Source organism: Salvelinus sp. IW2-2015, linkage group LG3 (genome assembly GCF_002910315.2).
Source record: "Salvelinus sp. IW2-2015 linkage group LG3, ASM291031v2, whole genome shotgun sequence".
Lineage (NCBI taxonomy): Eukaryota > Metazoa > Chordata > Actinopteri > Salmoniformes > Salmonidae > Salvelinus > Salvelinus sp. IW2-2015.
The window spans coordinates 22,589,285-22,614,295 of NC_036840.1; the positions used below are offsets into that span (position 1 = coordinate 22,589,285).

Here is a 25,011-nt window from a genome sequence, read left to right on the forward strand (position 1 = left end):
GGCGCCGGTCGAAATCCAGCGAAAGGGGAGTTGATTCGTAGCTCAGTGGAGTGGATGCATCATTTGTTCATCCTTCTTCGTTGTTTGAGGTTCCATATTATTTTGTCTCAGTGACTTGGACACAACCGATAAGGACACTAACTGCACTGTGCGAATTTAGCCTCAATTGCAGAATTTACAAGGTGAGTTCTTGGAGACCAAAATACGGTGATCATTATTTCCAAACTGAGTTTGCTACCATAGAGATCCTATATTAAATWAGTAATTTTATGGTTGCTACTTGCCAAAGCGCTCAGCACTGTCGTAAACTTCAAGTCCGAAGAGACCGCACGTGTCAAGACAGTAGGCGCAAACTCGTTTCAGGACGTAGCCGCATATTATAGAAATATCAGACTATMATCTAATCTTTGTACAGAAATACAATATTTTTTACTTTTGTAGTTGACTAAATGTACATTATCTTACGCAAATCTACCAAAAGGTTAAGTTAACTAGTAGACTAAACTTATTTCAAGTGAGAGAAAGCCTTTTTAGAACCCACAATAGTCAATGGTAGCGTAGGTGATTTGTTAAACGCTTCGAACACACCGACAGTGATTTTTGGCTTTTAGTACACCAGAATTACATTTAATTTCCAATGAAACGCTGTGTTTGCCTTGCATCATTGCGTTGCAGAGGCAGCTGCAATTCGTTCGATGTGGTGCATACGTTGGATTTATCGAACGTATGCGTCAAACTGTGTGCGTAAACGGTTTGACAGAAATGATAACAGAAAGTTAATATTGAACGTTTGTTGCATACATATCCAGATGATGTGGCATTGAAGTGTATCTGCTCTAGGCCAGGGTTTCCCAAACTCGGTCCTGGGCCCTACATCTATCTCATTATTAAATTGGTTTGAATGGAATACTGTATTAGTCAGCTATAAACAGTAGCGGTGTGTGGGGGTAAAAATCACAATCCAAGCCCCACAATCCAATCCCCCCCCCCAAAAAAACAGCATATTACAATTTAAGTGTTGTAATAATTGTGTTTTTACTATAGTCTGTGATCAGTGGTGGAAAAAGTACCTAATTGTCATACTTGAGTAAAAGTATAGATACTAAATAGAAAGTTGTAAAAGTGAAAGGCCGTCATTGTAAATAAGAATGTTGTTCTTAACTGACTTGCCTAGTTAATAAAAAAATAAAAAGGGTAAATGGAATTGCTAATTTATTCAAGTGTCAAAAGTATAAATCATTTCAAGTTCCTTATATTAAGCAAACCAGATGGAACAATTTTCTTGCTGGATAGCCAGGGGCACACTCCAACACTCAGACATCATTTACAAACGATGTATTTGTGTTCAGTGAGTCTGCCAGATCAGATGCAGTAGGGATGAGCTCTGTCAGTGACCATCRGGTTCTTGGTCACCTTCCTGACCAATGCCCTTCTCCCCCGATTGCTCAGTTTGGCCGGACGGCCAGCTCTAGGAAGAGTCTTGGTGGTTCACCTCTTCCCTTTAAGAATGATGGAGGCCACTGTGTTCTTGAGCACCTTCAATGATGCAGAATTGTTTTGGTACCATTCCCCAGATCTGTGCTTCAACACAATCCTGTCTCTACAGACAATTCCTTTAACCTCATGGCTTAGTTTTTACTCTGACATGCACTGTCAACTGTGGGACCTTATATAGACAGGTGTGTGCCTTTCCAAATCATGTCCAATCGATTTAATTTACCACAGGTGGACTCCAATCAAGTTCTACATCTCAAGGATGATCAATGRAAACAGGATGCACCTGAGCTCAATTTCGAGTCATAGCAAAGGGTCTGAATAATTATTTAAATAAGATATGTTTTTTATTTTGAATACATTTGCAAAAATGTCTAAAACCCTGTTTTCTCTTTGTCATTATGGGGTAGGTTGATGAGCGGGAAAAAATAATTTAATACATTTTCGAATAAGGCTGTAACGTAACAAAATGTGGAGAAAGTCAAGGGGTTGAATACTTTCCGAATGCACTGTAAATAGTAAAGTACAGATACCCCCCAAAACGAMTTAAGTAGTACTTTAAAGCATTTTTACTTAAGTACTTTACACCACTGACTGTTAGGCCTATATATTGCGGTTGCAAGGCCTGTGAACTAAGGCGGAGCCAATAAGAAGACGGTGGTTGAATGAGTTAAACCACGCCTGTGTTTCATCACACAACTGGAGAGCAAAGAAAACAGGAGCTGCCTTCACTATTCCAGCACCATTTCAACTTCAACATTTTCAACATAATCAAATGACCTATGCTTCGTCTAATACAGTGACAACTAAAAGATACCAAAACATTTTTTGTCCAACCAACATAAGCTAARTATGGTGTGCGTGCGAGTAAAAAAACAAARCATTTTGACTCACCCTACTTGAAGAGAAATGCCATCCTCCTCTCTTTCATGTTGTTGAAACGGTTTATGACTCTGTCATACAGTACACGCATTTTATTTTCTTGTTGTCCTAGGCTACTTGGCTAAGATGCTTGCTCGCTAGCCTAACTTCCTTTCATGGGCAACATTAGCCAGTTAACATTAGCSTTCCACATCTAGCTACATATTGAACTTCCACCCTCTCAGGTCAGGGGCACAATATATTAATTTATGGTTGGATCAGAATCGCCTTTATAATTGTTGGCCAGTACAGAGAATTAAAGGGGAATTTCACCCTGTGGGAATCTGAGCTTGTTTTCATCATGTCTAAGGCATTTCTAGGACTGTGAGATGTGTTTCACACATAATTACCTAGGGGGAAGGGAGGTCAACGCTTTGCGTACTGAATGATACACCCTATGATGGCTTCCGGTGTATTGATTAAATTAATGTTGTCCTGCTTTGTGGCATTTCGCAAAGGCTCTGTTATACTGATCACACTATAGGTTGGGTGTAGATATGGTTTTCATTGTTCGATAGAGCCATTAGACGACTTTTGTTGTCCCTATCGATGGATTCATTGCTAAGTATTCAAGCATACACATGTTTTCCTGTCTTTGAAAGACTACAACTTGTGTTGGGCGGTGCTTCATGCCCTGGCACCTGTCCCTCCCCCAAGCTGTGCTTTTTTGAAAAGGAGGCAGACACTAACAACAATCCTTTGGGCAAAACGGAAAGAACTGACCAAACACAATGGCTTCAAGTGATTCCTCTCATCAACACGAATTTGATGATGGAGTATCTGTTAGCTACATGATTCAACCACACATGTTTCAACCGGAATATAGCGAAGAGGATTAGAAACAAAGATTTTGATTTATCTAACGTTAGAAGCTCAGCTAACGTTACTACTGATACCAGCACCAAGAGGGCAGATGACAAATGCATTGCCTAGCTGAGTTATTTTTCCTGCAAGCCACAAAGCTAACTTTAGTTTATCTACTCAAACCGATATTGTGTATTGCTGGCAAATATAATACTGTGATACAGTGGGGGGAAATCTATGTATTTTTCTGTTTGCTAATTTAGCTAGCTAGGTACACAACTACCAGTAGCCACATCTATGACTAAAAATAGAGGTTTTACAAAAGATTGCCGATTGTATCTCGATTGTGAAACCTCTTCTTTTTAGTCATMGATATGGCTAGCTACTAAACGGCAACTTACAATGTTACAACCAGCCACCTAAAGCTAGGTTTACCAGCAAAAGTTAGCCACGCCTCTCATTTTGTAACTTGTTAGCAAACATGTAACATCAGCAACTGTAAATAATTTTACCAGCTAGCTATGTAACGTCATTGATGAAGGTTGACATTGGTTGTGATTATGACCTTGGATGCATTTCAATCTCACAAAATTATAGGCATGACGCAAGATAGGATTCCAAACAGAGTAACACGTTTTGMATATCCAGGAAGCTAAGTTCACTAGCAAACAGCGAGGAGAAACAATAATACAATTCACTTTTGTAAATCTCTAAAACTGAAGCTGGTTGTACTATAAAAATATTTCCCTAAGCATGCCTGATAGACATGGCTGTAGGTATCCACTGTCTGCTTACATACCTAGACTCATTTGTATTGCCTGGTTACTGTGCAAAGGTTGAGAGTTATGTCATATTTCTTTCTATTAGGCTAGATATCTCTGCCTGTGCATGCATGTTCAACTATCCTAATGTTGATGTTATGCTGGCACGGTTCAACTGTTATTCAAACTGTACAATAGAGTATACAGACAATACCGTGTGGTGCCTGGTCTTCTTGGAGTGGATTCTAGATACAGAAATATAATTCCTTTCCCTGCGTGTCATTGTAGCAGAACTGTGAACTGTGTCCCCCTCGAGGGATTAGACCATTATGTTGGATTTCAAGCAGATAACTCAAGAGGAGTTGACAGTTTGTTCATAATAAACACAGCTTTACAAGTATTCCCTGAATTTACTGTAATTTTCTTTGGCATGGCAATTTCATCATGACCACCTCTCCCATAATCTGATCACCAGTTCTCTTAGCTACAGATTGTTACACCAGATAATGTGATTTAGCCAAAGATTTTTGTTATCCAGTACTGGTAGTTAAAGGATAGGTACTGTTTGGTGTAGCCAGTGGTGTAAAAATACTTTAAAKTACTACTTAAGTAGTGTTTGGGGGTATCTGTACTTTACTTTACTATTTATATTTTTGTCAACTTTTACTTCACTACATTCCTAAAGAAAATAATCTACTTTTTACGCCATACATTTTCCCCGACACCCAAAAGTAGTCGTTACATTTGACAGGAAAATGGTCCGATTCACACACTTATCAAGAGAACATAGCTGGTCATCCCTACTGACTCTGATCAGGCGGACTCACTGAACACAAATGCTTCGTTTGTAAATTATGTCTTAGTGTTGGAGTGTGCCCCTGGCTATCCGTCAAGAAAATTGTTCCGTCTGGTTTGCTTAATATAAGGAACTTGAAATGATTTATACTTTTGATACTTAAGGACATTTTATCAATTCCATTTACTTTTGATACTTAAGTATATTTACAACCAAATACCTTTTTCGACTTTTACTCAAGTTGTATTTTACTGGGTGACTTTCACTTTTACTTGAGTCATTTTCTATTAAGGTATCTTTAGTATGTGAATTGAATAGTTTTTCCACCACTGTGTGTAGTACAGAGAATGTTCCACCAACATTAGCGATGCCGTCTTCGTCCTCGATTCGGGGGGAAAAGGAGTCTCATAAAATGTCCGTATCCAGTTGCAGGGGGTCAGTTTGAATTTATGAAATACTCCGTTTATTATAATAAATGTTGGTCCATAAAGAAATTAACAATATGTGCTCCGCCATTGTCTATTTTCAAGTCTTCTCACTCGTTGATCGAGACAGGTCTCTGTCATTATTACATGCAGCACTTTGGGGTGGACACCCACCTGTCTCTATCAATTAGAGAAGACTTGAAATAAAGAAGATGTCGGCACAAATATTTGAGTAAATCATTATCTGTTGTAACAATCTGTAACTACAGTTTTCTGCACTTGTCTCGCTACACCTGAGATGCACTCGGACACACTGAACTGTACTACACTGTTCATACAAAAAAAAAAAATTGTATGTTACTTTTACCATTTAATGTTGTTGATGAATACCCAGTTCTCTTGAGTTAGCATTAAATAGTGTATACTCTCGTATTTTAGATTTTGACAAATAAACAAACATTCTTTGGATATCTGAATGTCTAGCATCTGTTTTGATGCTACAGAGCCCTGTACAGCTTATATAAATATCTTCTGTGAATCCATAAGGGCAGACAAATTTTAAAGATTGATAGAAAATATCCATATTTATTTGATGGTGGTTCTACATCAGGGCTCTCCAACCCAGTTCCCGGAGCGCTACCATCCGGTAGGTTTTCACTCCAACCCTAATCTAGCACACCTGATTTCACGTAATTAGCTGGTTGATAAGCTAAACCAGGTTAGTTACAACTGGGGTTGGAGAAAAAATCAACAGGAGTGTAGCTCTCCAGGAACAGGGTTGGATGCCCCGGTATGGTCTTATGCTGAGAGTTTATACAGGGAGCCCAATTCTGATATTTTTTTCCACTAATTGGTCTTGATCAGATCTTTTTCAGAACTGATCAAAAKACCAATTAGTAAAACTTATCAGAATTGGGCTGCCTGTGTAAACACAGTCATAATCGTTTATCCGGCTTTGGTACACTGGCAATGGTGGGCTGGGGAAGCTGAGACTCTTTGTGCTYATGGCGATGGGCTTGTACTGTCTGCGGTGAACGGCAGCTGGATAAGACTGCCGAAAGCGGTGTACGGATTCTTAACCACCAACTGTTTGGTCCTCTTGCAAAATATTTGCTGGTACTGCACGTCTTCTGGGAAGACATTGTTGTGGTCTTAGCATTTTACACTTTTTGTGGAAGGGATGTAGGTCAGCACGCCTTTGTTGGTCAAGGGCAGGAGTTCTTAAACTTTTTCAGCCTGGAACCCAAATGAGAAATTCTGTGTTTTCCTGGGACCCAAGCTTATGAAAACATCCAACTATACATAAATATCGGTACATTTAATTTCGTTTATGCCTAAAACAAATGCAATCTAGATAAACAAATCGCAATGAAATACCCAGTGGTGGAAAAAGTACCAAACTTGACAGTTTGTAAACTGTAGTAAGTAAAGATAGCTTAATAAACTCAGCAAAAAAAAGAAACGTCCCTTTTTCAGGACCCTGTCTTTCAAAGATAATTTGTAAAAATCCAAATAACTTCACATATCTTCATTGTAAAGGGTTTAAACACTGTTTCCCATGCTTGTTCAATGAACCATAAACAATTAATGAACACGCACCTATGGAACGGTCATTAAGACACTAACAGCTTACAGACGATAGGAAATTAAGGTCACAGTTATGAAAACTTAGGACACTAAAGAGGCCTTTCTACTGACTCTGAAAAACAATAAAAGAAAGCTGCCAGGGTCCCTGCTCATCTGCGTGAACATTGTATCAGCAAGCTAAATTACTTATATGCGTGCTTCGAGGCAAGCAACACTGAAGCATGTATGAGAGCACCAGCTGTTCCGGACGACTGTGTGATCACGCTCTCCGTCGCCGATGTGAGTAAGACCCTTTAAACAGGTCAACATTCACCAGTTTTGACTGGTTACTGTATGTAGTGCCAAAATGGATCATAACATCTACTGCTTTCTCAGTCTGGCAGGAGACCTCTTCCTGCTGTAGATGAGCAGCCCAGAACTGTGTGTTTTTGCCTCAAAAAGCATCTTGCTTCAATCAGTTTACTCCAGGTCAGGATAAAAATTATTACTTGTATTTTAACAACAACCGTTCCAACCTAGACTTGTTTTCAACAATCATTTCTACAGTAAGATGTACGGTAAATATATCCGGTAAACGGCGAAGCACACGGGCATCTCCTGCCCACTTGCACAGCTGCCAAACTGAGCAGGGACACSGCTGCTAAACAGAGTGCAGTTGTACTTGGCCAAATCAATTCCAGTAATTAATGAAATAATTATACATGTAGTCTGAGACCATTAACAGGTCCGTGACCCACTTTGGGCCATGACCCATACTTTAAGAAAGGCTGGTTTAGGGACAATGAGGGGACATTGGGAGCTGCTTTTGAAAATAAAGAGCAGTCAACAAAGTGCATGGGCTGGGGGGCTGAAGAAGGTGTGAAAAGTCTTAGGAAGGCAGTTCTTACACAGTATGAATGGTTGTGTATGGGAGATTGAGAAAAACACAAATGTACTGTCTAAGCACAACCAAAACCCCCTTCCTCATCCTCAAGTACTCTGTAAACCTCCCCCAGCCCATTGACTTTGACAGATCATTCTTGTCAATAGCAGGCCTTCACAGGGGATTTTTGTAGACATGTCTTTGTATTGCGTTTTGAGCATCTGCAGAGAGAATAATGAGGTGATTGTTTCATGACTGTTGTAGTCTTGATTTTCTACCTTTCCGTGTCCCTTCTGCCCCACAATCTTGATGTGCTCCATAACCGCAAGGTATGTCCGCTCCCTCATGCTTCTGTACTCTGTGGTCCTCACTCAGGCTACCTCTATCCACCTGTAACCCCATAACACAACAATACAAACACTACCCAATTCATGTTTATTCCGTGCTTACTGTAAATTGTGTCATCTTAACCGTCAGCTTGTAAATGTTTTGGCCAATATACCTCCACCTTGTGCAGCACTAGGGGTTGGAAGCACATGTTTGTGGAATCCGATTCTGTACCACCTACAACAAAATACACAATTAGTGGGTTGGTTAAATTGTGCGTTGTTGTATCTCTTAGACTAAGCATACCTAACATGGACATTTCAATATTGTCAGCTTGCTGTTTAGCTAACTAGCATCACGAAATTAGCAGCAACATTGCTAGCCAGCGTGAGACTCTGAGAACCAACTAACTAACCACAGACAATTGTTATACACATTCATCATTGCTAGCAACACACAGAGAGTGATTTAGCTATATCAACAATTCTAATTTTAGTAACGGAGTGTTTTCCAGACAAGGTGGAAGAGATGGCTACCAAATTGAGATGCTCTTTATTTGGTSACATAGGTTAGCTTACGTTAGCTAACGTCAGTCAAAGATAGAATGAACAAACAAATATGTTTACTCTGCTGACGGTAGCTACCAGTCTAGCAGTGACTACCATGGCGTAGGTGAAATTGTTTGAATGTGTGTATACCAAAAGATAGCTATATGATTTAGCTGATGGCTTTCAGAGTTCAGTACGGGATTGTAACGTTAACTAGCTAGCTAACTTGCCCAGCTAGGCTAGCTAAAGTTAAGTTACCTCTAGTTGAGAATCTTCCGTTTTGTTATGAAGGAAAAAKAAATTGTCACGCAGGTCTTTAGCTATTGTACACATGAAACTGTGTCATTCTGAACTGTATCTGCAACGTAATATTCTATTTTGTTGTGACTCGAGCGATACCGATCCGTCCGTTGTACAGGTAATTGCCAAAACAAAGGAAACACTTAAGTAAATGGGACACAAAGTATATTGAAAGCATGGGGTGCTTCCACACAGGGAGTTCCAGACACTCKTAGAATCTATGCCATGGCGCATCGAAGCTGCTCTGGCCCAACGCACTATTAAGAAGCTTTATGTTGGCGTTTCCTTTATTTTGGCAGTTACCTGTAGCAGCAGGCTACACGGAGAATGGAATAGCTGGATAAGGGAAATGGCTCAAGTAGCGCAAAAGGGAATGTAACATTGCAGATAAAATTCGTAAGGACACTTTCATGTGGTCAACATCTTAAGACCTGCATCACTATACTGAGAGCTTTGCCGTTTCTAAAAGGAGGTATTTGGGCCTTTGTTCATGTTTTTTCGGGGGCCCCCATACTATACAACGAGGATGAGGAAGGGATTTGCTGTTTGCGGTAAGTTTCTCATGTGAAATCACAAAAAAAGGTGTCTGAACCCTTCTATAACATTACATTTACATAAATTTAGATTTGGTTGAAAACAATAACTTCTTCTTTAATCACCTCCCTCATGGATGCTTCTTCCTTCTTTGCAGGATAAAAAGGAGGGAGTGTCAGTATGTTTAATCGTTTCTTTCCCTGGATCTTTGAACCAAATGACAACTTGGTTCAAACCTCCAGCAGTTTTTGGTCCCTTGACTTCTAACAGAGTTACTATTTCTCACTGTTCACGTGGTTAAATTTGTGAGGGTGCAGAAGTCATTTTGGAACGTATCAGGCCTCTGTTGCCGTGATAAAAATAGCTTAGCCACAAGACATAGCATATAAGATGTTCGATGTAGATCACTCACACAATCCATTATTCAATGCTTCCTTTTTTTAGAGGTGCATTGTATGAGCACATCTTGTTATGGTACTCTTCCAATAGTGGCTAATCCCAACGGACAATACAACAACCTCTTGCTGTAGCTACTGACTGATCTGAAACAACTGAATAGGAAAACGCAATATGGTGAAACAAACTAGTCATTGGTCACCTCAACCTACCTAAGTTATTTTCAGGCCGGTGGTTATACAGTTAGTCAGAGCAACTTGTTAATTTTCGTAGTATGTCAGCACCCCCCTATGACCCTCACTTGACGCAATTTCAATCACTAAGAGTGCTGCGTCCTTCGACAACCTTTTAAGATGCCTGCCTCCCGTGGTTTTTGTTCGGGTATTATTTTGTGCTTTCTTTTACAGAAACCTGTGAGAGAGAAGTTTCCCTGAAAATGTAATAATAAACCATCTGAATCTCCTCGGTTTACATGTAATCCTCTTTGACTGTTTGTTGTTTTTCTTTAATTCAAGTCACAGTCAGGAGCCTCTCCTCTCCCTTGGAGATGGAGCCTGGCACACACAGCTGGGTGCTGTTGTTTGACCTGCAGAATTAGTAACCTGGGGCTGGGATTTATTAAAGGCAAATATTAGCTTGTCTTTCAGAAGCATTTATTTCCTGATTTCATTACTGTTACGTCACTTTTTCCTTTCTTCCTTTAGCTCTTTCTTTCTTGCCCTCCCTACTTGTGTTAAAGCTAGAGTCCTTACCAATAACAAAGCGGCACCCCACCTCTGTTTTGGTAAAAAGCTGAGGTATGGGCCTGGACAAATGTGACCACTCTAAGTTGATAGACTGAGCTATGGATGCAAGGAGTGACCATCCACGATATAAAAATTATAGTTCTAACCATGTTTTGAGTACTATCGCAATATTTCTTTATATGCCAAAATTCACACACAAAGGAGACTAAACTCTTTGGACCTTTAATAACATGATGTATGTAAAAAAAATATTGTGTGCTATAGCTTGGAAAATAAATAAATTAGGGCTGTTTAAAGTTCAATCCGCTTTGTGTTTTGTTTCCTTGCCGCGATACTGGCATTGTCCCGGCCCTCGTTTTGCGGCTATACAGTGTTTGTTTTACATTTACATTGTTTGAACACCATTGGTGTAAAACAAGCACAAGTTTGGGGTTCTGATGGGGTACGACAGTTTATTATGCTTATGAGGCATTTTTAAGTTATATTCTTCAAGAATCAATGGGTATATATCATTAATACGTCCAAAATGGATSTAGCAACTATGGATTTACATTTTATTTTATGTATTTCTCCCCAAATTCGTGGTATCCAATTGGTAGTTACAGTCTTGTCCCATCGCTGCAACTCCCGTACTGACTCGGGAGAGGCGAAGGTCGAGAGCCGTGCGTCCTCCGAAAAACACAGCCACGCCGCGCTGCTTCTTGACACACTGCTCGCTTAACCCGGAAGCCAGCCGTACCAATGTGTCGGAGGAAACACCGTACACCTGGCGACCGTGTCAGCATGCATTGCGCCCGGCCGGCCACAGGAGTCGCTAGTGCGCGATGGAACAAGAACATCACTGCCGGCCAAACCCTCCCCTAACCTGGACAACACTGGGCCAATTATGCGCCGCCCTATGGGTCTCCCGGTCACGGCTGGCTGCAACAGAGTCTGGACTCGAACCAGGTTCTCTAGTGGCCTTAGACCACTGCACCACTTGGGAGGCAGCTTTCATACTTCTTCATAATCCTGCCCTTTATCCTCTTTCTCTGTCTGTCTCTCTCTCTCAGGGTTTTGAGGCTGGGCCATAGAGATGACCAGGCTGTGACGGGTGGATTCTGTGTAGGATTGACCCTGGCATGGCTACTGCTAGGAAGAGTAAGTATCGTCCTTGTTTTGTTGCTCTGAGATTTGTGTGTTTTCCCTATTATGTGGTGTTCATTGCAAGAATTGGTATTTCAAAAGTGTGTTCAAATTCAAAACATGGTGCAGCTGAGTGAACCTTAACCTTAGCCTAAATCCTTTACTACGTTTCTTTATTCTTCCTCGGGTTGGCAGACATTGTCGACGTCTGGATCAGGCTCCCATCAGTCTCCCTTATACTGTCTGTTTTCGAAATGGTACCCTATTGCCTAGATCGGTGTTTCCCAACGCCGGTCCTCAAGTAACAGTACATATTTGTGGTGTGGCCCCAGTCAAGCTCACCTGATTCTACTTGTCAACTAATCATCAAGCCCTTGACAAGCTGAATCAGGTGTTTTTGCCTGGGGTTACAACAGAAGTGTGCGCTGTTTGGGGTACTCTGTGTGCGCTGTTTGGGGTACTCGAAGACCGGCGTTGGGATAGTGCGCTACTTCTGACTAGACGCCTATGGGCCCAGTTTCCAAGGGCTCCATCACTGCTCTTAAGTTTGCTATCAAAATAAAGCCCCCCAAAATCAGGTTTTTTCACTGATCGAACAGCACACGGTACTCAAACCTGTAATAGTTTTTTGTTTGTTATTTCGGGGGCTTTGTGGCAGCAACACGGGAGGTATTGGCATGGAGATGGTAAAGGCTCTCCCCCTCTTTATTTCTCTCCCTCTGCCCCCCTCTTTCCCTCTCACCCTCCCCTATGTTATAACAGCACTACAGTATACAAATACTTAGTAAGTGTGTCATTTAAAGAAGTGATCATCAGGAAGGATACAGGCAACATGAGACAAGAGAATAAGACCTGGGAGACAGTGGCTGGAATTCAATCCAAACCCTACATGGCGATGTTTACGCATGCAATATCTTTGTTTACAATGCACACATACTACGTCTTTATTCTGAGAACTACAATTATCCAGTTAGTCTAGTTGTGGGCAAACCACAATGTGGACTTGATTGAATTAAGCCTGAAGTGTGTCTGTGTGAGCGACAGTGTGAATGAATATGATGCACATGACAGATAAGCTGGAATTGTTCAGGGAACCTCATAGAAGCACAGCAAGAGAACACCATTTTGGGAGACAGGTCACTGTCATTAATACCACCCTCCCCGAGGAGATTGGGTCTTTGTTTCTGCACACAAAGAGCTCATCTCTCCCTGGGTCTTTGTCCTCACTTTGATTCATTTAAGCTACAGACTGAATGAGAGACTTTCTATTTGGTTTCACCTCAATGTATTTTTTATGTGTCTGGGATGTAGAATGGAGGGCGGGAGAGAGTGAGTCCTGGAAGAACATTGGCTGGTGCAATGGAATAGTCCCAAGGCAGGCTCACTTAAATGCTCCAAAGTACTGTCTGGGCTTGTGTCCAGAGAATGTGGATTAACCAAACGGTCTTGTTTAAAGGGCTGTGGATCTCTTAGCATTGTCTGAATCCACAAATTTAGTGTATCCTATTAGCTAGGCTTCATACTGGAGTGGACACAGCTACTCAGAGGGTGCGTTCCAATAATTTCTCCTTTCTCCTGAAGTGTACACATTCATTACCTCCCACGAATCTTGTAGCATTGGGTTGGTTGAGGCATGGGGTAGAGGGAGTTTCAACCTTTCAAATCAGTGAAGGGAACAAGTGTACACTTTGGGAGGAAGGAGAGATGATTGGGGCGTCGCAAGAGTTATACATCACACTTCCATAACAGTTCTGTTGTTCTTCTGTACTGCAACTTTCCCCAAATTCCCCGGTTTTCCAGAAATGGGAAGATTGGAATCACTAGAGTATAAGCAGGATTTCCGGGAATCCTCCAACCAGGATTTCTGAAAAACCGGGGAACTTTGGGAAGTTACCATAATTTTGCTCTGGTGAGAATGCAGGCCATTTTCGTCTTCCAGGAATTGTGTACAGATCCTTGCGACATGGGGCTGTGCATTATCATGAAACATGAGGTGATGGCGGCGGATGAATGGCACGACAATGGGCCATAGAATCTCGTCATGTTATCTCTGCGTATTCAAATTGCCATCGATAAAATGCCATTGTGTCCGTTGTCCATAGTTTATGCCTGCCCATACCGTAACCCTACTGCTACCATGGGGCACTCTGTTCACAACGTTGACATCAGCAAACCGCTCGCCCACACGATGCCATACACATGGTCTGCGGTTGTGAGGCCGGTTGGACGTACTGCCAAATTCTCTAAAATGACGTTGGAGGTGGCTTATGGTAGAGAAATGAACACTACATTCTCTGACAACAGCTCTGGTGGACATTACTGCAGTCAGCATGCCAATTGTATGCTCCCTTGAGACATCTGTGGCCATGTTTTGTGACAAAACTGCACATTTTAGAGTGGCCTTTTATTGTCCCCAGCACACAGTGCACATACTGTTTAATCAGCTTCTTGATATGCCACAGCGGTCAGGGGGATGGATTATCTTGGTAAAGCATAAATGCTCACTAACATGGATGTAAACAAATTTCTGCACAAAATTTGAGAAGCTTTTTGTGCATAGGGAACATTTCTGGGATATTTTATCTCAGCTCATGAAACATGGGACCAACACTTTACATGTTGTGTTGATATTTTTGTTCAGTGTAAGAGGGATCCGAGTTTCCCAGACATTTGAAGGCACCAGAATGACACGCACCCCAGACAGGCAGAAAATAAGTGGGTTTACAATCAAAACGTTCAAGTTGCCATGTTCTTCTCGCTTGTAAAGAAAACCATTTTATTTTTGTGACTTGTGACACTCAGGAATAAGAAAATAGATTGCATAGTGAACTGTTGTACCAGAGGCCCTTGCAATTTGTGTGTGATTTTTGTGTGTGTGCTGTAAAAGTGTGTGTGACTGTCAGTACTGTGACTGAAGGTGTGTGTCAACGCTGTTGTTTATGTATACTGAGGTGGTTGTTCTCTCCTCAGGCTCTGTGGCAAAGGCGGGGGCCGTCAGTTTCTCAGAAGAGCCGGCCACCGCTATTGCTGCCGCCGGCACCCCCTCCCATGTCCACTTTGACGAGAAGCTCCACGACTCTGTCGTCATGGTGATCCCTCAGCCCGATGGGAACTTCATGGTCAAGGTGTTTTTTTTGGATGAGCACATTTTAACATGTCTGAYGTGACAATGACCATAACAGTTGGCATAAACAGCACACCCAGAGAGCTAGGATACTCTGAAACATACCCCTTAATCTCTAGTGGTCCCACAGTCACCCTTCTTTACTTGTAAAAGTCAATACAGCCAGTGTTGCCATTTTAAACTACGACCCTGTATGACAACTAAGGGGAGGAGACAAGCTTTTCTCTCATCTCTTCTAATTTCCGGGTCTCTGTTTTTAMGGTTCAGTTCCACTTATGCCAGATAGATCTCTCCTTACTACCTGGTCCCATAGCCCTCCAACCATCAACTGTTCACGTTAGGTCTCTGAGTTTATTCTGACCATGTGACCTGTGCAAGAAAAACTCAGCTACACTTCCTGGGCTCCATAGTTAGTGGACCCTAGGAAGAGTAGCTGCTGCGTGAGCAACAAGCTAAGGGGGATCCTAGTAAACTAAACTAATCTACACTTCGCTAGTAGCTAGCCACATTTTTTTAACTGAGGAGCCGTTAGCCTGGTCACAGATCTGTTTGTGCTGCAAATTGCCACGTTGGCTATACAGCACAAGGAGATGTGGAACCAGGCATTGAAGTGGATCAGAGAACCTCTGTAGTCTCTGCAGCACTGTAACAGTAGGCTTGGGCAGTATGACTGTGCTGTTCTGACCGCCCTTTTATTCCACTGCCCTGGTGTGGGAAGCGGGATCCACCAGACAGACGGCAGGGTTGAATGTGCCGTGTGTCTGAAGTTGTCATCTACCCACTAGGAACCTCGGGGTTGCCATGGAAAGGGGCGCAGGGGGGGGGGGGGGGGTGGACCAACCGTAGCCAGATGTGGTGGGCTGTAGTGTGTGGGGTGGTTGGAGATGGACGATACGCTGCATAGCTGCATAATCAAAGCACTGGGTTTGTTTGTTGTTTCTTTCACACTCTTCCCTCTCGATCTTCTTCACTTGTTCTGTGTTTTGTTTGACGTTGCTAGAGGGGCATTTGAGGCTTGGGTTGCTTGTTTGAGGCATTCGAGACTCACTGGAAGTGCTGAGGGTTATCTTTTGGCTCCTCTCTTCCTCTGGCTTGCTCTTTTCTCCCTCCTTATCTCTTCTCTTGCAGCTTTTTTTGCTTGCTCGCCATTTATTTTTTTATAATCTTCACTCTCTTTCTCGCTGTTGTTAAATTGCATTGTGTAATTTTTATGAAATCACATGAACCAGACAGGATGTTTATCAGAGAGAGAAAAGCAAGTTTCTTTTTGTAGCAATTTTTGTCATCAGATGAAACTTAAGGATGTGCATGTTCAAAACCGGAAGCTTCTTTGAAGGGTAGCTCTAATTGATCTTTTATTGCTCAAATGCCTTTCCTGGGCATTTGTGTATATGGTGAATGAATTAGTCTCTCTTTCTGTCTCCCGTCCATCTCTCTCTCTTCCCCCAGGTTGGTTTTCTGAAGACCCAGCACAAGTATGAGATTGTCTTCGACCTCCCTGAGGTTCCGTTACTGGGGCAGGCTGTGTGTCCAGCTCCTGTACCCAACCAGCACATCTGCATCACCAATATCACTCCTGTAGCAGAGGGTATGTCAGAGTCTTGGTCAAGCCGGCGTCAGCCCTAGTCCCTATCCCACCCGTCCATCTAACCCCAGACTCCAGCCCCAGCTACCTCGACCTACTAGCCCATGCTTCGGTTTTACCGTAGCTGTCAGCCCACCCCCCCAGATACAGCCTTTTCCCTACACCCAGACGTAATCCAAACCCTTTTGAAATCCACTGATCTTTGTCCAGTCTCCAGTTGACCAGACCTTCATATCAGTCATTCTTTATATTAGCCTCACATCTAATATGTACAGGAAACAGTGAAAGATTGCTAACCTCCCCCAGGGGGTTTCTGTAGTTCGTAATGAGGGTTTTTATTACCACCCACTCACTACAGTAGTTTGTTCTAGCGTTGACTTTAGTTCGTCGTTCCATTCCACCATCTGCTGGGATACCATAACCTTCTACCTTCGTGTGTGTGTGTGCGTTATTTGTAGTGTTGGCCAGCTGCGTTAATGTGCTTGACCCCAGAGTTTTTCCACTCTGGTTGACATTTCGCTCCCCTGGCCCTGTGAGTCTGGCATCTCTGTCCACTCTACCCATTCAAGAGAAACAACAATAAGAAGTAAGAAGTGAGAAATACAGAAAAAAAGATAGAGGGAAAAGTAAACAAACAATACAATTATTGCAGTCATAACAAGTATCTTTCTCTCTCCCCTCTTCCCCCCCTCCCCAGGTGGTCTGAGAGTGACGTGTGAGTACATGGCCCATCAGGAGGGGGTGCTATGTGAGGAGGTGATGCTGGTCAGTGAGAGCCAGGCGGAAGTCTGTGTGGGGGTCAAGGTTCAAGCCCGCGTCATGGGTAAGTGTAGGGRGAAGTTGTCCCTAGACTGTTTTTTCCCACTCATGGTTAAGATTGGGATTGAGGAAGGATAACCTGATCCTAGATCTGTACCAAGGGGAAACTTCACCCCGCAGCAGGTAAGTCTACAGTCACAGCCGTGATAACAAAACCAATTTGTTCCAAGTCGTCTTTATTGCAGTCACGCTGTGCAGGAGATCTCGCAATGCCTGGAGAAGTGTTTAGCAACCAAAATGATATAGCAGTACTTTGAGATGTGAGCATGTCTAGATCCCAGAAGATTTCTGTATCATGTCAGTGTGGTTCCTGAGAGATGTTCAACACTTCTCCAGGCGTTGTGAGATCTGATCACCTGCACACTTTTCATGCAACTAAAACTTGTAGTCACCACTTTTTTTTWATTTATTTTTATTTCACCTTTATTTAACCAGGTAGGCCAGATTGAGAACAAGTTCTCATTTACAACTGCGACCTGGCCAAGATAAAGCAAAGCAGTGCGACAAAAAYAACAACACAGCGTTACACATGGGATAAACAAACGTACAGTCAATAACACAATAGRAAAATCAATATACAGTGTGTGCAAATGTATTAAGATTAGGGAGGTAAGGCAATAAATAGGCCATAGTGGCGAAATAATTACAATTTAGTATTAACACTGGAGCGATAGATGTGCAGATGATGATGTGCAAGTAGAGATACTGGGGTGCAAAAGAGCAAAAATAAATAACAAAGTGGGGATGAGGTAGTTGGGTGGGTGGGTAATTTATATATGGGCTGTGTACAGGTGCAGTGATCGGTAAGCTGCTCTGACAGCTGATGCTTAAAGTTGGAGAGGGAGATATAAGTCTCCAGCTTCAGTGATTTTTTTTTCTTCAGTGGGTGTTGCTATGGTGACCAGTGAGCTGAGATAAGGCGGGGCTTTACCAAGCAAAGACTTATAGATGACCTGGAGCCAGTGGGTTTAGCGACGAATATGAAGCGAGAGCCAGCCAACGAGAGGATACAGGTCGCAGTGGTGGGTAGTATATGAGGCTTTGCTGACAAAACCGATGGAACATTGATAGACTACATCTAATTTGCTGAGTAGAGTGTTGGAGGCTATTTTGTAAATGACATCGCCGAAGTCAAGGACCGGTAGGATGGTCAGTTTTACGAGGGTATGTTTAGCAGCATGAGTGAAGGAGGCTTTGTTGCGAAATAGGAAGCCGATTCTAGATTTCATTTTGGATTGGAGATGCTTAATGTGAGTCTGGAAGGAGAGTTTACAGTCTAACCAGACACCAAGGTATTTGTAGTTGTCCACATATTCTAAGTCATAACCTTCCAGAGTAGTGATGCAAGTCAGGTGGGAGGGGGCGGGCAGCGATCGGTTGAAAAGCATGCATTTAGTTTTTACTAGCATTTAAGAGCAGTTGGAGGCCACGGAAGGAGTTGTATGGCATTGAGGCTCGTCTGGAGGTTTGTTAACACAGTGTCCAAAGAAGGGCCAGAGGTATACAGAATGATGTCGTCTGTGTAGAGGTGGATCAGAGAATCACCAGCAGCAAGAGCGACATCATTGATATATACAGAGAAAAGAGTCGGCCCGAGAATTGAACCTTGTGGCACCCCATAGAGACTGCCAGAGGTCCGGACAACAGGCCCTCTGATTTGGTCACACTGAACTCTATATGAGAAGTAGTTGGAGAACCAGGCRAGGCAGTCATTTGAGAAACCAAGGCTGTTGAGTCTGCCGATAGGAATGCGGTGATTGACAGAGTTGAAAGCCTTGGCCAGGTCGATAAAGACGGCTGCACAGTACTGTCTTTTATCAATGGAGGTTAGGATATCGCTTAGGACCTGGAGCGTGGCTGAGGTGCATCCGTGACCAGCTCGGAAACCAGATTGCATAGCGGAGAAGGTACGGTGGGATTCGAAGTGGTCGGTGATCTGTTTAACTTGGCTTTCGAATACTTTAGAAAGGCAGGGCAGGATGGATATAGGTCTATAATATGGGTATAGATTGTCTCCCCCTTTGAAGAGGGGGATGGAACTGTGGCAAGCTTTCCAATCTTAGGGATCTCAGACGATACGAAAGGGTGAACAGGCCAGTAATAGGGGTTTGCAACCAATTGCAGCGGATAATTTTAGAAAGAGGTTGATCGAGGTTGAAAGAGAGGGTGATTGATTTAGAAAGAGGGTCCAGATTGCCTAGCCCACTGATTTGTAGGGGTCCAGATTTCGCAGCTTTCAGAACATCAGCTATCTGGATTTTGGGTAAGGAGAAAGGGGGGGGGGGGGTTTGCAAGTTGGGGGGTGCAGAGCTGTTGGCCGGGGTAGGGGTAGCCAGGTGGAAAGCCAGCCGTAGAAAAATGCTTTTGAAATTCTGATTATCGTGGATTTATCGGTGGTGACAGTGTTTCCTACCTCAGTGCAGTGGGCAGCTGGGAGAGGTGCTCTTATCTCCATGGACTTTAGTGTCCCAAAACTTTTGGAATTGTGCTACAGGATGCAAATTTCTGTTTGAAAAACTAGCCTTTGCTTTCCTGACAGACTGTATATTGGTTCCTGACTTCCCATAAAAATTGCATATCGCGGGGATATTCGATGCTAATGCAGTCGGCCATAGGATGTTTTTTGCTGGTCAAGGCAGTCAAGTCTGGAGTGAACCAAGGGCTATATTGTTCTCTAGTTTCTACGTTTTTTGAATGGGGCATGCCTTATTTAAGATGGTGAGGAAAGCACTTCTTTAAAGGAAAAATTCAAGGCCCATTCTCTAGCTCGGACGGGATGAGGTCAATATTTCCAGGATACGCCGGGCCAGGTTGATTTAGAAATGGCTGCTCGTGAGAGTGTTTTCGGGAGGAATTTGACAGTGATGAGGGGTGGTCGTTTGACTGGCGGGCCATTATGGATGCAAAGCAATGAAGGCAGTGATCGCTGAGATTCCTGGTTTGCAGACAGGCGAGGTGTTTTGAGGGTTAAAAGGTTGGTCAGGATGATATCTATGAGGGTACCTGTGTTTACGGATTTGGGGTTGTACCTGGTAGGTTCATTGATAATCTGTGTGAGATTGAGGGCATCTAGTTTAGATTGTAGGACTGCCGGAGTGTTAAGCTTATCCCAGTTTAGGTCACCTAACAGTACGAACTCTGAAGATAAATGGTGGGCAATCAATTCGCATATGGAGTCCAGGGCACAACTGCGAGCTGAGGGGGACCTATAGCAAGCGGTAACAGTGAGAGACTTATTTCTGGTAAGGTGGCTTTTTAGAAGTAGAAGCTCAAACTGTTTGGGCACAGACCTGGATAGCATGACAGAACTCTGCAGTAGATTGCGACCACGTCCCCTTTGGGAGTTCTATCTTGGCGGAAAATGTTGTAGTTGGGGATGGAAATTTCAGAGTTTTTGGTGGCCTTCCTAAGCCAAGATTCAGACACGGCTAGGACATCAGGGTTGGCGGAGTGTGTTAAAGCAGGGAATAAAACAAACTTAGGGAGGAGGCTTCTAATGTTAACATACATGAAACCAAGGCTTTTACGGTTACAGAAGTCAACAAATGAGAGCGCCTGGGGAATAGGTGTGGTACTGGGGTCTACAGGGCCTGGGTTAACCTCTACATCACCAGAGGAACAGAGGAGGAGTAGGATAAGGGTACGGCTAAAGGCTATAAGAACTGGTCGTCTAGTGCGTTGGGAACAGTGAGTAAAGGAGCAGACTTCTGGGCATGGTAGAATAGATTCATGGCATAATGTACAGACAAGGGTATGGTAGGATGTGATTGGAGAAAACCTAGGCTTTGAGTGACGATGAGAGAGGTTTCGTCTCTGGTTGGACCAGTTAAGCCAGGTGAGGTCTCCGCATGTGTGGGGGGTGGGACAAAAGAGCTATCTAAGGCAAGGTGAGCGGGACTGAGGGCTCTATAGTGAAATAACACAATAWGGACTAGACGAGGCATATTGACATTAGAAAGAGGCATAAAGCGGTCACAGGTGTTGATCGGGAGAGCTAAGACAACAACGGGTAAATGGYGATGAATGGGCAGAGCGGGTTAGTTAGGTACATACAGGACCTGAGTTCGAGGCTGGGGCCGACAGATAAACAAAATGAGGTACCGTGTTATTGAAACAGTCCAGGGGGCATCAGCTGTGTAGCCGAGTGATCATAGGGTCCAAAGAACAGCAATAGGTGAGTCAGGGAGCCGTTCAGTAGTCAGTACTAGGCTAGGCGAGTGGGAGACACGATGCTTAGAAAGCTAAGGGGTCCAGAAACAAAGGGTGCAAGCCAATTGGCAAAAGAGGTATTGTAGCCCTAGAATTAGCTGGTATATGGGCCTAGCTCGTGGCTAGCTCAAGGCTAACTGGTGCTTGCTTCGGGACAGAGGCGTTAGCTAACAGTAGCCACTCGGTAGCAGCTAGYTAGCTGCGATGATCCGGTGTAATGATCCAGAGTGGCAGGAATCCGGTGATGTGGTAGGGAGAACCTGTCCGATATGCTCTGGCGGTGTCTGAGCTAAAAGGTGAAGACTGCTAGCTGTGGCTAACAAAGACTGGTAGCTAGTTAGCTGGCTAGCTCCTGATGGAGGTTCCAGTTATAAGGAATAAAAAATATCAGATCTGTACCAAATTGAGTGAGGCGGGTTGCAGGAAAGTATATTTAGTTCGTAGATAAAAAATTTGATTAAAATGTATACGAGAAGAAAGAAAAAAATGCTATTTACACGGGATAAGACAAAGACAAACACAACACACGGCCGACTGCTACGCCATCTTGGAACGATTACAAACCATCTGTCCGTCCTAAAAATGAGTACTTGTGTTGTATCTGTATCATGCTGTATGTGCTCTGTGGGGGTAGTGGTTCTCAAACCTCTCCTCTGGGACACACAGCTGTTCTATGTATTTGAACTATTCCAGATCTAATCCAACTGATTTAACTTGTCAACTAATCATCAAGCCCTTGAACAGGTGAATTACTTAAGCTAGTTCAAGGATACAATTAAATTGGGAAATGTCTGCGGCCCCTGAGGAGAGGTTTGAGAACCACGCTGTACAGTGAACCCTCATAATTTACTGTGTACACAAGTGCTGGAAACCACCTCCCTTCTTTCTCTAATAATATAATTTCTAAATAAGAAAGGGAAAGGGGATACGTAGTCAGTTGAACAACTGAACRCATTCAACYGAAATGTGTCAGTTATTTCTGGGTGTGTCAGTCTAGTTTTACTGTAGCCAACGAGTCATTGTCTTCCCAAACAAGGCAAGGCAATGGTGTAGTGTTGTTGAATTGAGTAACAGTCTAGCGCCTAGGAGTCTGATACTGCTCCTTAACAATTMGTTTTTGAATAATAGGTTGAGAACAATTATGTAGTATTGTGCTGTTGCCACCTCCTGGTGAGTCTGAACAGCATGGGTTAAGCATCACTGACGACTTCAATAATGTGGTAACTTGAGTAAAACGAAGTGAATCACACACAAATGGGGAGCTTGTTAGATAGGTAGATGGGAGCGTTCGTGTTCACATGCAGTGTCACAAATGGCACCCTACTACCTATTTGGTGTACTACTTTTGACCAGAAAGTATTGCACTACATAGGGAATAGGGTGTGATTCATGTTCGCCTCCCCGCTCTGTACCTACATCTGTAGGCAGGCAGGCAGAGGAGGGAAGGGGATGTTGTGTGTGTGAAAGCGTTTGTGAAGGGGCCGGGAAACAGATCGCACAGCTTAAATCCTTTTGGCCTTTACTGACCCTCTCTCTCACTCTACTTTACTAGCACACACTGTAATAGAGGACTGGCACTGGTCTGATGTTGTAGACTAAACCATTTCTGAGAAATAACCTAATGGTATTTTCTCTTTCTTTCTCTCACCTTTTTTTTATTTTCTCTGTTTTCTCTCTCTCTCTGTTTTCCAGACCGTCACCATGGTACACCCATGTTGTTGGAAGGAGTGCGTTGTGTGGGAGTGGAGCTGGAGTATGACTCTGAACAGAGTGACTGGCAAGGATTTGACTAGACCAGGCAATGCGACACACACACACACACACACACACACACACACACACACACACACACACACATTCAAACAAAAAGACAGTGCCACATATATTGGAATTCATCATCCACTCCAAACTATCCCTGACCATTCAAGATGTTTTGGTCCAAAAGGAGGATGAAATTAGGAAATAGACAGTGGTTCTTTTTTTAAAGCAAGGCTAATGTGATCAGATCTCTGTTGAGCATACCTCCAGTATAGTTAGTTAATGCATTGAAACAGGTACTATTTTTTAATTGTCATTAGTACTGCAATGATATACGTCATCCAACTGCCCATGCCTTTCCACTGCGTGCCCCTATGTTGTTTAATATGTTTTCTGAGTAAACCTATAGGGGGCAGCAAAGCTCACGTAAACAATTCAGCCCATTTCACCCAGCCTGGCTTTAACAGTACCCATAGGGGTCGACAAAGACCACTAAATGTATCCCTCCCATCTGACATGGAGGGCTTGAAAATTACTTATTTTAAGTTCATAATAATAATTATACGCTATGAATCAATTGCAAGTGCCTATGTTGCTGTACAGCTTTTACCATCAACAACTGCCTTCTATCCCTTGCCTAGTTAAATAAAGGTTAAATAAATGAAATAAAAATTTAACAAAATAATCCATCTACCAATCACTAACCWGCCCTCCCTCCCCCAAACCCCTCACCGTTCTCTCTGAGCACTCATACTCTTGTTGCAAACTAATCTCTTTGTAAGAAGTATAGTTAGTCACTGTTTACTGTCAATGGTTAGTCACTGTAAATGAATATTCCCATCAATTAAGAATATCTAGTACAATCAATCTCTGTATTTCACATAGCTAAGTGGAATTAAACCTGTTTTCTTTATCAAATCAGACAATCTACATGTGTTTAAATGTGTTCGCCCTTAATTGTTTTTATATTTGTGTATAATAGGCTCTGTAATGTCTTGAAGTTATCCCTTGTTATCGGGTGTCCATTCTAAATCCACGCTCCCAGTTTGAGGTCAATTTCATTTAAATTCCAATCAATTCACGAAGTACACTGGAATTCCAATTGTCTTCCATGCTTTTCAATGTGGATCATTCGGAATTGGAATTTGGTTTGCTTTCTGAATTGACCCTAACCCTGCCATGCTTCAAACGATAGTGAAACGGATCGTGGATTCAGTTTGGATACCATCCGATCTTGTCCCATCGACAGGTTAAGAGTAGAAAAAGAGGGGGCACTATTGTTCATGCAGTCAGACTGATCAAAATAATATTCTCCACCCACATTGTGATAGGCATCATGTCTGTTCTTAGCAGGGTTGGGTCAATTCAGAGAGTAAACCAAATTCCACATTTCTAATTCAAAAGCGTTTAAAAGAATTGGAATTTCATTKTACTTCCAGAATTGACCCCAACCCTGGTWCTTAGGTTACTGTAATGAGGGATTACTGTACTAGGAGGGGTGTAGCATTTTGTCAGTCAATACACTACACAATACATGTTCCCTTATAGATGTTTGTTGTTGTGATCGCTCTTATTTTGTTATGCCATGAAAGAATAAAGTTTATGTATTTAAAAATAAGTTATTTTGTATAACTGCTTTTGTTTCACTATTGCAAAACTCTGATTTTCCACTGGAGGGTGGTCCTTACTGTACCATTTACTGTGTTCTGTTGATTGTAATGGAGCTACAGGATACATCTATCTTCTGAGGTTTAAGTGTTTCACATAGTCTATGGGTATGCTGTAGTCTAGATATTGGAACAGATCCATAGATTAGGTTGAAAATTGACCCCCCCCCCCTTACCCTGACGCACCCGTTTTCCTAGTCGCCTTTGTCTCGCTCTTGCTTCA

The 25,011-nt window shown here is 42.7% G+C and overlaps 1 protein-coding gene across 2 annotated transcripts; it reads left to right on the top strand.

The window, feature by feature from the left end:
- On the top strand, positions 1-24,739 carry LOC111952732 (adipose-secreted signaling protein-like). Of its 2 annotated transcripts, XM_023971632.2 has the most exons (7): positions 1-182; positions 11,554-11,641; positions 14,597-14,751; positions 16,200-16,338; positions 17,033-17,158; positions 23,056-23,169; positions 23,208-24,739. In XM_023971632.2, exons 2-6 carry the CDS (start codon positions 11,623-11,625, stop codon positions 23,154-23,156), a joined length of 540 nt encoding a protein of 179 aa, XP_023827400.1. In that variant the 5' UTR covers positions 1-182; positions 11,554-11,622; the 3' UTR covers positions 23,157-23,169; positions 23,208-24,739. The 2 variants fall into 2 exon arrangements, with proteins under 2 accessions (XP_023827400.1, XP_070291416.1); XM_070435315.1 differs by having other exon boundaries at positions 23,056-24,739.
- Positions 24,740-25,011: the final 272 nt, after the last annotated feature.